Here is a 14,250-nt window from a genome sequence, read left to right as displayed (position 1 = left end):
CTGTCCATTGAAAGATAACTATATTCACAGAGAAGACAGAATAATGATCTGTGCCTGAGCCTCGCAGTCTTGAACAAAACAAAACTGGTTTTGTAAACTGTCTGGGATCAGCTGAATGCATCCTCACCCAAATACCTTCTGTGATAATACACACACATTTGCCTTTTTCTATTACCAATATAATTTAAATATAAATTGAAAACGAAGACATTTCTATGTTTTAAGTTTCTTGCCAACTATATAAATGCAGCCCTTACCTTTTAAGGTGAGTTACAGGAACCAAAAGACTCTGCATTGTATTTCTAGGCTCTACCATAATTGGCTTTTCATGGCCACCATTCTGAAAATGATGACCCTCCCTGGGAAAGACCTACTAGGTTCCTTGTTAGTGCTAGACCCAGGCAAAGGGAAAGTCCACCATTTCTGTGAATATTTTCCAGCAGCAATGGTGACATTTCTGAGAGTCCATCTCTAGTTATTTAGGGATTAAGAAGAGAAGCCCGTGCTTACCTGCAAATGCTGTGAGTTGTCAGCCATGCTATCTTCTCGCCTACGGACTTCTTCTAGTAGCTGAGCATTTTTCTTCTTTTCCAACTGTTGATTGTGCTTGAGGTTGGCCACCTTCTTATTCTGATCTTTCATATGCCTGAGAAAAGTCAGCACAGCTTGGTTAAATTCTACCACTGGAAGATCATATGTTATCACAAATAGACTCAGGAAGTACTAAGCATAGGCTATCTGGATATGGGCTTGGGAAAAAGATGATACTTCCAAATAATCCATTAATTCAACTACAAATATGTATTGAGCATCCACTTAATACCAGGTCCCAGGAAAGCACTGGGGCTGCAGTGGCAAATGGGGCAGGTATAATCTTCACCCTCATGGAGCTTAGAGGCCAGTGGGCAAGATGGACAAGTATCAAGGAAACACAACTTAGGTTTCTTAACGTTGAAGGAAACAAACAGCATGCTGTGAGAGACAGTGATGTGCTTGTGTGGACAGGTGGTGGAGTGGAAGGAGATGACTTTAGATGCTGTGGCCAGGGAAAGCCTCCCTAGCAAAGTGAGACTGTGGGTGAGACTAGAAGGAACTAACCAAGAGAAACACCAGTGGCGGAGCTCTCAAGTAGAGAGAACAATGCATGTAATTCCCAAGACAGGAAAGAAGAAACCGGAAGGCTGCCGTGGTTTCCTTCCGGCTAATCCAGGGAAGGGTAGATGTGGGTGGGAGATGGGACTGCACAGGTAGGCAGGGCCCAGGCACATAGGGCCTCTGGTCCATGATAGGGCATTTATTTTCTCCTAATTGGCTGCTGTTCTAATTATTATCATTATTATTCTTTTGGATCATGTTCTTATTCTGAGATCAAAATCCATTACTTTGATTTTAAAATAACAATTACAAGGCTCCAATCAAATACATTGTCACCACTTAGCTCAAACACAATAACAATTTGGCTTATCATAATGTTAAACAAAGTTCTGGGGCTTGGAGTAAAAATTCTTAATGAATCTACAGGATGTCAAAGTGCAAAATCATAAAGTGATCAAGTGAGTAAAAGACTAAGTATAAAGAACGGGTTCAAGAAAACAACAACGGGAATTATAAGCTTAATGTGTACTATTGCACCAGCAGCGTTTAGCAAAACATTCCACAGATTTAGGCAACCATGCCCACAGCAGCTGTAACAAATCTAATCCAACACATGAGGAGGTAGGAGGGCAGTACGGCGGGTTCGGGAGTATTGACCACAAGAGGAGGGACGAGCAGCAGAATCATTTGGGGTCCTTTCGGATCCCTTTCCCCCATACCACAGCATTGCCACGTCAACCACTGTTACTGAGCCCTGACTCAGTAAAAAACATACTGAGAATCACTGATCTTTTGAAAATGTAAACAAGGTAAGAACTAGATGATAAATAGCAAACGTGAAATTGAAGCAAGTAAAATCAAATGAAAACTGCTCTCCACAAGAAACTCTTATCTCTAGTCCCCATAAATTATGTACTCCCCTACTCTCTCCCATTCCAAGCAAACAAAGCACAAGAGCATTGTTTAGTTAGTAGAATAATATTATCTGGCACTAACAGTGTACTCCCTGCTAATAAATAGTCCGAGGGTGCAGTGGCTCATGCCTGTAGTCCCAGCTACTCGGGAGTCTGACGCAGGAGGATCACTTGAGCCCAGGAGTTAGAGTCCAGCCTGTGCAACATAGCAAGGCCCCATCTCTAAATAACACACACACACACACACACACTATATATATATATATATATGTATATACACACACACACACACATACACACACACACATATTATATTCTGAACTTATATATTCTGAACACTTTGGCTTCTTATGAATATTTACACTAACTGAAGCCATGATTTAAATATTATTGGTAGCACTTATTAGGAGGTTATAAAGTATGATAGAAAGACCATCTCCTTAGTCTTTGAGTTGCATAATTTTTGTCCAATATTTCTCCATTTTTACCTGATACAGCAATGTACACACATGAAGCCATCAAGTCAAACTTGCGTGCTAATCCACTTTGAGGAAACTGTCTTTTGGTTAGTATAAAGATGTTAAGAATGACTCTTGCTTTCTAATTGAATGAGGACACAGTATTTCCAAAGCCCATGTGAACCTAGGGCAGTCATATTTTCCAGTTCCTTAGGAAATAAGGCCAGAGCTCAGTAACAGGATGTAATGGAGAGGTTAGGATGATTCGTGTGATTGTTTAATTAGAGAGTATTTTTTAAAAGAAATAATTGTATTATTTTAGAGTATAGTGTTAAATAGAATCAACTGCTAAAAGTGCCTCTGCCCCAAGTATGGGTGACAAATACAGATTATTATTACAAACATAATTTGCATAGTGAAAGAACTCCCATAAAGTTCTTAGAGCAGTCTGAACACAGTGACCTTACTTTCAGGAATACTGCAACGATTTTTCAATCCCAAAGAAAAAAAGCAAATTCTAGACCCACATGTCCCTTAAAGCTTTCCTAAGAATGAGTGGCGGCCAGGTGCCATGGCTCACGCCTATAATCCCAGCACTTTGGGAGGCCAAGGCGGGTGGATCACAAGGTCAGGAGATTGAGACCATCCTGTCTACCACAGTGAAACCCCTCTCTACTAAAAATACAAAAAAAAAAAAAAAAATTAGCCATGTGTGGTGGCGGGCGCCTGTAGTCCCAGCTACTTGGGAGGCTGAGGCAGGAGAATGGCATGAACGTGGGAAGTGGAGGTTGCAGTGAGCCAAGATCACACCACTGACTGCACTGCAGCCTGGGTGACAGAGCAAGACTCTATCTCAAAAAAAAAAAAAAAAGAATTAGTGGCTAAGAAAAATGGGGAACTGAAGTTTTGACATTATGCTGGAGGCCCATCTCCAGCCACTCCTTTCAACACTCCCTTATTTAAGATACCAGTGACTGAAAAAGGAAAGTCGGGTTTGGAATGGCATTGCTCAGGATTTGGGCCAATTAGAGAGATGCAGAGCAAGGTGATGAGAATGATCATCTTGTATTTGTACATGAAACTGTCAATAGCTACATATAAAGTGTCCACACTCTCCTGAAGTAGTGCCACGGTTTTCAAAGATATTTCTAGCAGTTGAAGTCTTTCTTTCACTTAATGCTTACTTGAAAGTCAAAAGGGAAATGAAGGAATGCTCTCGCACAGGTAGGAAAGAAGCAAGAGGTGGGGTGGAACAGGTGAGCAGAGCCTCACTACCAGAGAACTCCCCTCTCAAGTGTTTCTCAGGGAAGCCCTAAGGCTACCTAAAACACAGGTTAAAATGGCAATTTATGAGGGAGGCAGGCAGAGGAGTCATGAAATTTAAAAATACTAGATCTCTTAGAGAAGAGAAAATGCCCTCACAGATGCTCAGTGAAAAAATGACCACAATGATTTTTGCTAGCAACAACTTCAGCATTTGTAAGAATAAAATCTGTAAGTGACCTATCAGTCTCCACATCTTCCCCTACCTGCAGAAGTACATCCACACTGAATGAATCAAAGTGCTAAATTCAGTACAGCTTTCAAATATCTCCAAAATCTAGATGGGAAGGGCCCTGGTCATGGAGACTGCCATGCCTTCTTACTATCCTGCCCCAGAAGCAAGTATCACTCTTTGTCAAACACCCAACCACTTGGCAAAGCTCTGCCAGAGACTGACTTGCTCCATTATTAAAAAAAAAAAAAAGGCAGTTTCTTTGGGGTGAATTTTTTCTCCAGAAAAAAAACAGCATTAAGAATATATGCAAAATGCAAATTTTAAAAAGATAAAAACAATTATGGTAAAAGAAGTATTTGGAAAATATAGTGGTAAGGTTAATTTTCAATGTTTAATTTAAATTTACCAGTTTCATAAAGCAAGGGATGTCACTATTCAAAATTCAGTTACCAACAAGGAATTTGCATTAAATTAAAAATTTCCAACAGGTTCAAGGTCAACAATGACTACCATTTTAAGAAAGCATGTCAGAGAGAACAGAATCCTGCCATTTTCACTAGAATCATCTGTCAAATTATAAGAATAAAGTGTTAACTTGGTAGTGAGAAAGTGTCAGACTCAGACCTCTGGAATTACATAGCTAGGAGTGCAGGACAGGAGATGCATATGTTTGTCCAAGGGCATGTGCATATTTGCAAAACAAGGAGAAAATCGAAACTTATTTTGAAATCTCAATAGAAACAAAAAGACGCCATTTTTTCACCCATCTGCTCTCAAAAACTTTTAAAGATTGGTAATATTCATTGCTGGGAAGAATGCAGGAATCTAGCTCTCTCACATTGGTCAGGAGGAGTGTAATTAACAAAAGGATTTTTGGAAATCAATTTGGCAATTTCCACCAAAGCATACCTTCCTTTTGCCTAAGTAAACCCTTCTTCTAGGAAAACAACCTACAAAAGTGCTTGCACATGTGCACATATATATATATAATATATATATACAAAATTTCCATTACAACTGTAGAAGTAAAAATTTGAAAATTGCCTAATCATCCATCAGAAGGAAACTGAAGAAATTAAGTATATTCATAACATAAAATCAGGGTCGCTAAAAAGATTAAGGCAAAATGAAGTATGGACATGGAAAAGCCTTCAGGATATATTGTTACTCAAAAAAGAAAGCAGGTAGCAGAAATAGAAATAATACATGTAGTCTGATCTTATTTATGTTAAAATAGGAATGCCTATTTGGATGTATATAGACACACATGCATATAAATGGAAACTCCTGGAAACTCCACACCAGTCTATAAAAACAGTGGTCATGACTGAAGAAGGGAATGGGTTTGGGAGGAAATGGGATCTTCAATTTATACTGTATGGGGGTGTGCGTGTGTGCATGTGTGTGTGTGTGTGTGTAAATGGGGTATAAATACATACATGAAGATGCACAAATATTAAGTGTACACTAAGTGTACACATCAAAGGTTTTTGACCAAACAAAATATAGAGCATTGCCATCCCCCTGCCTCATGGCCCTTCCCTCTTCCCAGAAGTGATCACTATTCTAATCTTTATTTATACGGATTTCTTTTGTTTGCTCTTAAACTTTATATATATGGAATCATATGGTACATAATCTTTTGTATCCGACTTCCTTTGCTTAGCATAAAGGTTTGAGATTTATTATTCATATTGTTGTTTGTATTATAGTTCATTGCTTATTGCTGAGTACTATTCCATTGTATGAATACACTATAGTTTGATTAGCTATTTCCTTGTTAATGGATATTTGGGCTGTTTAATTTTCTTTTACTGTTAAGAATAAATTGCAATGAATATTCTTATACCAGTCTTTTTGTGGATATATGCATTCATTCCTGTTGGACAAATAAGTAGATGTATGTTTAACTGCAAGTGTAAAATGGTGCAATCCCATGAAAGACTATTTCTCGGCCATATGAATCTTCTAGGGACAGCAGTGGCTAATAGCATAAATCTTGGAAGAAGACTGCCTGGAATCCCATCAGCAGTCTGCCATTTCTAGCTGTGTGGCCATGGGCAAGCTTCTTAATCTTTGTGCCTCAGGTTCCTCACATATAAAAATGAAAACAATAACTGTTTCTAACTCATAGGGTGATTGTGAGGGGTTGATGAGTTAGTACTGGTAAAATGCTTAGAACGGACTGCATCATGTTCACTCGGTTTCACTCTTAGCTTACAGTAAGAAGAATGTAATCATGTCTTGTGCAATATTGTGCACACATATTTAGTGCCTTGTTACCCATTTCAGAACAGCAAGTATTCCAAATACCTCAAACAATGGACTTTGGAATGCATTATTGAATGCTTTATGTCACACATTTAGCTCCCACTTACACTTTCCTTAATAATGAGATGAGTTACATTTCTAGCAGGTTATCCTAATGGAAGCATTGCAGGAAGCTCATGACAGCCATAGGTAAGTAAGCTGGGCTCCTGAAATGACTGCTCAAGTAGGTGGGCCACACACACACAATGGAAGCTGACAATGCACATTGCAAGCAGAATTTCTGATAATAGAAGTTTTTACTTGTAACCACTGAGATAATTCCTTTTTTTTTTTTTTTTTTTTGAAGCTTGTAAATACCATTCAGTACTCCAGCAAAGTTATACATTTTAGAAAGCTTTCATAAATATTCTAAGGATTTTTTTTTTACAGCAAGCATAAATGTGCTTAATGTCATGAGCATGATATCCTTTCCCAGAAGAGAAAAGATCTGGCCTTCTGTGGCAACTTGAACCTAACTCTCCTCCCAGCAAAGAGCCAAAAGCTAGAGCAAGGTCTGAAGACTTAGCTCCAGGATAAGCCAGAGCTCGTGGACTTTTGCACCTTGTGGCAGCCTCTCAAGAACAGCTCAGCTTTTTGGCTACTAGTTTTGATCATGGTCAACTGCATAAATCCTTGTCAAAGCCATGCAGCAGGATGCCCAAGCCCACATCCCCACATTTGCTGTCTTGGCTTCCCTCCTTGCTTTATTCTTCCTCCTCTCCCTACTGATGCTCCTTGCTTCCCAGAGGTGAGTACCATCATGCATTGTGTCTTCCACCTCCTCTGTGGTGCTTGGGGCTACACAAGGGCCCAAAGACAAAGCCACCCTCAGTTAAATCTGACAATGCCAACACACTTAAAAAAACACATCTGTCATTTACCAGACCAGCAGGACACACCCAGAACCTGATAACATAGCATAAGATAGCTAAAAGAAAGGTGTCAGAGGCAGTGTTCAGATTTGAAAACTTGAGAAGTAGAACTTCTTGCAGGCAAAGACAATTTTGGCCTCCATCTTGTAGCATCAGGCCCCACTAGCAAAACCCTCCTTGGAGAAGATGTTCCTATTCCTTGCTAAACCTGAAAAAATAATTGAATCATGTGTGACCAAGGGGGCCGAGAGGCAATGCAGTAAATGCCCAAGATCAAGGACTTTGTTGCCAGGTCAGCCGCATTCTTATTGCAGCGGCATCCCTTACCAAGTCTGTAACCCTGGTCAAGTTATCTCATTAGGGGATGGGGATATTAAATGATTTAATAAACCTAAGGCTCTTAAAATAGTTCCTGGCACACAGTGAGTGCTTTATAAATAACAGTGTCACAGGATCCTTAGGGTGTTGCTCCACCAGCTGGAAACCTCTGTGGCCAGCAGCACCCCTGCTTGGGTTTTGCTTGAGCCCACAAGCAAAGTGGGTTCGTTCCACCCACTCGACCCAGCAGGCTGCGCTCAGCTCACACCACCATCTCAGATCTTATGCCTGCCAAGGGCAAGCCAGACATGGAGTGATGAGGGGTGTGTGAGCAAGCATGGAGTCTGGCTACTGCACACAGCCAGGTGCACCAGCTGTGGCAGGGGGCGCAGCTCCAGGCACCTGCTCCGTGTAAGGCTGCAGCTGGACCAGGTGTACCACAAGCGACTTCCCTTGCAGGCACCAGGGAACGTGGTGGTACCCAGAAGCTTGGAGACACCAGGAACCGCAGAGCCTCAGAGAGGGTGCCACAGCCCTGGCTCTGGGAGACTCTAGGTCTGGCCTTTCCGAAGAGCGGCAGCTCTTCTCTCCTCACCACCCACGATATGGTGAGTTGGGGGTGTGTTTCAGCCCTGTTTCTGTTACAGCTTTTTCTGTCCCACCATTCAGTGGGTCCTAAGTTCTTGTCCCACTTCCAGGAAGAATGAAGAACATGGACAACTGGAGGGTGAACAAGATGGAGAGGAGCTTCACTGAGTGACAGAACAGCTCCCAGGAGACCTGAAATGGGTAGCTCCTTTCTGCAGGCAGGTTATCCCAATAAGTGTTCAGCTCTCAGCAAAGAGGAAACTCGTGGTGGGTAGCTCCTATCTACAGGCAGGTTGCCCTGAAAAGTTGAGGAGACCCGAAGCAGGTAGCTCCTTCCTGCAGCTGGTAGTCCCAACATCTGTGTGAGTCTGAATGAGTCCAGGGTTTTTATGGGCTCAGAAGGAAGAAAGTGCATGCTGATTGTTCCACGGGTGGCCATGGGCAGGCCCAGAAAAGGCATCAAAAGTTCTCACTCTGGGCTCCAGACTCCACCCAGAACAGGCAGCCCAGTCCCCAGGCTTCAGTCTGTCCCTGGCTTGAAGGTGGGGCTTCACCAGGGATCTGTCCCTTTCTGCCCAGAAACCTATCTGCCTCCCACTGCCATCAACATGCCATCCACAGTGCCAAGGATATTCATGTGGAGGGATGCCTGCAGGCCCATGCCAAGCCGTCCTCAGCACCCCTGGCCTCCCACCTGTGCTCATCAGCACCCAAAGTCCAGAGGGGGCCGAGGTAACAGAAAACTGGAGTGTCAGTGCTGCCCTGAGCATGCGCACACCTGGCCAGGTTGCAGCAGCGCCCAGACTTGGCCACAACTTTGCTCCACACAGAAGCAGGCACCAGGAGTGGGAAGAGGACAGGGAGCAGAAACAGGCACTTCTGAGCCTGTGGGCACTGAGGGCTTCCTGGCCCCTGAGAGTGCAGGGATGCATGGGTCCAGAGCCACAGCTGGGCAGCTGTTGCTGTGCCCAGGAGCGTGGAGCTCCTGCTCTGCCAACTCAGCAGGGGGCAGGGCTCCGGCCTGTTCTTGGATCCCACTGGACCCACAGAGCATGCAACCCCAGCTGTGCCTCCCCACTGCAGCCACTATCTTTGCAGCAGCCACTCTAGACGGGCCACTGCAGCCATCAAGAGCCTGATTCCCTTGCCCCAACCCTCTTCTAGAGAACTTATCTACTCCCGCACTACACTTACCATTTACTTTCCCACCCAAGCCAAGAAAACCTTGGGAGCAATCTTAGCAGGTGACACAGCAGAAGGTCACAATTAGCAAAAGAAGGGTTTATTTTCCTTCACTCTGGTGGAGGTTCTGAAGGGCTGATTCCTTCAAACATTCTCCCGTATTCTGGCCCTGAAACCTCCCCCAAATATGGATGCAACACCACCTGAAATGTAAATGGAACCCAGCGCCTGAAAGCCAATGCTAAGAAATGATAGAGCCTATTCAGGAAGGCCCCAGAGATGGAGGGCAGAGAGACCCTGGGTGACTGCAGATGCCCTCCTACCCCTCCTGATGGACTTAGTAGGATTGGCATGAGCCCATAGGAAACTCCAAGGGGAAAGTAAAGGCAACTTTCTCACCCTCTGCAGAACTCAGTGTTGAACCCACAGGCATCTAATAATATGATGCTCTTCCTTTCGAGCAGACCACACACAGATGTCAGGGCCACATGATTAACTAACGAGCCTGGCTCTGATTTACTATTTACCAAATAAATTTCTTATCACTTGGCCTCCCATCTAGGTCTGGTGAGCCAGAGAGCACAGGGTGGTCATGTAGGTCTGAGGATAGTGGCCCTGGAATGGTGATTTTTCACATTGTTAAGCATTAAATATGTTCTCACAGTCTACATCCCTCTCACTGTAGACTGGACTGTATGCTCAGGATTCCTGGCCCACATGGTCAAAGCTGGTGGCAGATGCACTTTCAGGAGAGTCCAAAGCAGGGTTCCTCTGCCATCTGTGCCCGCATGAAAATATCCCTTGCTTCAGTATGTTGTGGCTCCACATATCCACCTGGTGCCTCAAAGCTCCACCCAGAGCCAATAGCACAGGAGTGTAAACAGGGAAACATTGCCCCTGCTTCCATGAGAACTGAAGCCACCATCACATTTTGCCTGGACCACGGGTCTCTCCTCTCCTCCCTGGTCTCCCTGCTTCCACTCTTGCTTCTCTTTTCATCCATTCTCCATCCAACAGCAAGACTGGGTGTTTCAAAGTAAGTCAGATCATGCACTTGTTGGCATACAATCTTCCAATGGCTTCCCTTTCCCAAAGAATAAAATTGCACACCTGTGAACTTTGCTGATCAGTCTCAATCCACACCATTCTCACCGTTAGCCCCAGAATCAGGAATTCAGTTTCCTTTCAGTTGCAATAACACAGCAGCTCCTTCCCACCAGGAAGTATAGGCACAGGCTATTTTCCCTGTCTGGGATTCCTCTCCACAGCCACCACTCCTCCCACAACTGACTTTTACCCTTTAAGTCTCAGCTGAAGTAATGCCTCCTCAGAAGGCCCTTTTCTGGGCATCAAATGCAAGGACGCCACTCCTATCACTGAGAATCTCTGACAGCACCCCATGCACTGGTTTCACATCATTCAGCCAATTTGTAATCATATATTTATTTGCATTTTGAATTCCTTATGGACTATTCCACCACCAGACAAGCAGGAGTCCATCTCCAGGACATTCACTAGAGTGAAGGAATGAGTCCTACCCATGTCCTCTCTGGCCCAAGCTACCACCATCTCCAAGTTGGACGAGGATGCTGGCTCCAATTGTCCACCCAGTCCACTCTCTGCTGGGCAGCAGAAAGTATACAAAGGGATTATATCTTCCTCCTTTGAAAAACTTTTCACTGGTTCTCCACTGCCTGTAAAAACATCCATGTGTTGGCCGGGCATGGTGGCTAACACCTGTAATCCTAGCACTTTGGGAGGCCGATGAGGGTGGGGGCGTGAATCACCTGAGGCCAGGAGTTCGAGACCAGCTGGCCAACATGGCGAAACCCTGTCTCTATTCAATATACAAAAATTAGCCAGGTGGGGTAGCAGGCACCTATAATCCCAGCTACTCGGGAGACTGAGGCAGGAGAATCACTTGAACCTAGGGGGCGGAGGTTGCAGTGAGCCAAGATCACGCTACTTCACTCTAGTCTGAGCGAAAGAACAAAACTTTGTCTCAAAAAAAAAAAAAAAAAAAAAAACCATGTGTCTTCACACTGACTTCTACCAGATCTAACTCCTACTGTGCAAGTCTTATCTCACCCTACTCCCCCAAGCTACACTGGCCTTCCATTTGCACCCTGACATGCCAAGTCCTACTGTCCTCCATGGCTCTGAACAAGTAGTTTCCTCTTCTAGAAACTGTTTACCTCACCCCCACCCCGCCCCTTCCTTCATCACTGATAACTCATACTTATTTTTTCACCCCAGTATAAACGTGATGTTCTCTGGAAGCTGTCTTGGCCTATCAAGAAACTTAGGTCCTCCTGTTACTAACTCCCAAATCACACCATGCCTGCCTTGCCATGAACTCACCACACTTCTGCTCCTTTCCTGTCTTCCTTGTTCTGCTATAGGCACCCTCTGTACAGTGATTACACCTATCTTCTTGTCTTCTCTACACAGGGTCTAGCACAATGCCTAGTCCATTGTCACCCACAGATTTCTGTTGGTGACAATTTAATTTAATTTTATTTATTTCTGGAACTGACCCTCACTTTGGTCAACGGATGAAACAAGTCCCCCTATTTTGCCACATGCTTTATGTGAATTCTTAAAATTATTTAGGAATGTGTATCTGGGGATTTGCATAAATTAAGTTTGCTCTCTTACATCTGTTTTCAGAAAGGCATTTTCTATTAAAAAAGTTCAATTCCATAAAACGATTGTCAGTTCCTCATCAATGAAATGATACCCAGTCAAAGAAAAAAAAAAAAAAAAAAGGCACAAAAAACCTGGACTGATTCTTCACATTGACTTCTACCAGGTCTAACTCCTACCATCCAAGTCTTATCTTATCCTCCTCCCCCAAGCCACACTGGCCTTCCATTTGCACCCTGACATGCCAAGTCCTACTGTCCTCAGGGTGGTAGGTCATGATGAATACTGAGTATTATTAGCTGGTGGTAACAATGACAACCTAGAGTTCTCATCCTTAGAAAGATAATTTTCAAAATTAAACTGGAAATCTAAGAGGCTGAGGTCAAAAAAGAAAAAAAAAGCCTGAGTAACTCTTTCTGAATTTAATTTGTATTCAACAGATGATTTTTCAAATCTACATAGTTCACAGCAGACTGATGGTTTATTCTCATTTATGCCACTGAGAAAGCCTTTCCCAAGTCTGGAATAGCGGTCAGCAATCTTTTTCTGTAAGTGGCCAGACAGTAAATATCTTAGACTTCACAGGTCATATGGCCTCTGTCAAAACTACTCAACTTTGCCTCTACTTTCTCATGTAGTGCAAAAATAGCCACAGAAAATATATATACTAATATATACACTAACCATATATACACTAATATATACACTGTGTTGCAATAAAACTTTATTTGCAAGAACAAGTAGCAGGGTCAGATTTGGCCTGTTGGCCAGAATTTGCTGAACACTGGTCTAGAACATGAGACAATAATCATCATAGCAGCAAGTGCTCATATTACTTACTCCGTGACATCACATGATGTGCTCTAGGCATTTTACATATATTAACTTACTTAATTCTTGCAAAGGCCTTTCTAGGTAGGTCCTATGTGTTTGCTCCTTTTACAGATGAGGGAATTGTCGAAAGTTACAGAGCTAGTGAATATCAGAGCCAGGATTCTCAATCATTCTGACTTCAGAGACTATCTCCAACTCTTAACCTGTGTGCTATGCCAACCAACTTTGCAGAATGTTGCAGAGTTCCTTCCTACCACTGTCCCAGTTTCCCTTCCCCAAAGCAACCCTACAAAGCTCTATGGAGCACAAATGGGAACTCTCAGGATACTGTATCTGTTCTATAGTTCAGCCACTTCAAGACACACCACTCCAAACTTCATAGGATGCCCCTGGCCAGTAGCTTGGTTGACTATTAGAGAACAAGATACAGATGAAGTCATAATTTGGGAACATTAGCTTTCCACCAGAAGGGCTTCAGGATAGAAGGTGAGAGCTCAGCAACTTAAATGCCATGGGGCAGCAACAGTTATTGAAATGAGGACTCAGCTATGAAGCAGAACACAAAAGCAACAAGGGAACCCTGCAATTTCCCTGTTAATTTCCATTCTCTGAACCCATTAATCTCAAGGTGATCACCTTTTGAAAAAAATTACAAGGTTTTATTGGATGGATATAGCCCCACAAGCAGAAATTTGTATTGTATTTCACATTCTGGAACCTAAGTGTATCATAATGAGTTTGATTATTCTTCCTGTACAAACAGATTAAATCTGAGACAAAGAATTTGGAGATAACAAAATAAGTGAAGATAAAAACAGAAGCTCAACAAAACATTCCCTTTCTGTAAGAGAAGGACAAAAGGGCAAGGACAATACAGATATCAGGTAACGGATCTGAGGACAGAGCTTCAGGACCAAAGGGGCAAACCCAAGACAGGGCAAGACATAAAATGAAAACTCCTGCCCTCTTCCCACCTCATACCTCCTCTTTGCACATCATTTACCTCTTTTCAAATTAAAAAATGGAATCTGAACACTTTAAAAACAAAACATTCATTTAATTGCCACAATTCCATGGAGTACTGTATCATTCTAAAAGCCTACGACTCCACTGTTAGACACAGGCACATTAGGACCAATTTGGTAGGGTGTCAGCTGTATTTACAGTTTGGAGCAATATAAAAACATATGGAAACTGTGAAAATTGACCCCCTGGGGGCTAAAGCTGGAGGAAACCAACATTCCACAGTCTGGCCAGAGGTTGAGGGCGATTTGCCCAGACAATATACAGCCAAGGCAGCCTATGAGCATAAGGGGCACTTCGTGTATGCAAGACCTATTTTTATTGCATCCAATCTGAAGTTGGGCTGCAGTGGTCCAGACATAAAATAAAATGGAGGTATAAGAAGATAAAATCTTATATGATGATTTTCCAAATTAGAGTATAGAAGTAATGCGTTGGAGTTTATATTATTTGCTATCAGAAACTCATTTTACAACATTGTTAAATAATAAAAGCACCCCCCATTTTCAAAT

General features: G+C 42.9%; 1 protein-coding gene across 2 annotated transcripts in view; it reads right to left on the bottom strand.

Moving 5' to 3' along the window:
- Nucleotides 1-14,250, bottom strand: part of ERC2 (ELKS/RAB6-interacting/CAST family member 2) — a 970,858-nt gene that overhangs the window by 450,656 nt on the left and 505,952 nt on the right. For both annotated transcript variants that reach the window (XR_003306672.2, XM_026446958.2), the window contains exon 13: nucleotides 511-646. Coding sequence is in view for 1 of the 2 variants with exons in the window: in XM_026446958.2 (XP_026302743.1) it covers nucleotides 511-646 (136 nt within the window). In the remaining variant the exon portion in view is untranslated. The remainder of the gene's footprint in view (nucleotides 1-510; nucleotides 647-14,250) is intronic.

This window comes from Piliocolobus tephrosceles, chromosome 2 (assembly GCF_002776525.5).
Source record: "Piliocolobus tephrosceles isolate RC106 chromosome 2, ASM277652v3, whole genome shotgun sequence".
Taxonomy (NCBI): Eukaryota; Metazoa; Chordata; class Mammalia; order Primates; family Cercopithecidae; genus Piliocolobus; species Piliocolobus tephrosceles.
Note: the sequence above shows the minus strand (reverse complement) of the source record. Positions and strands in the feature narration are given on the sequence as shown.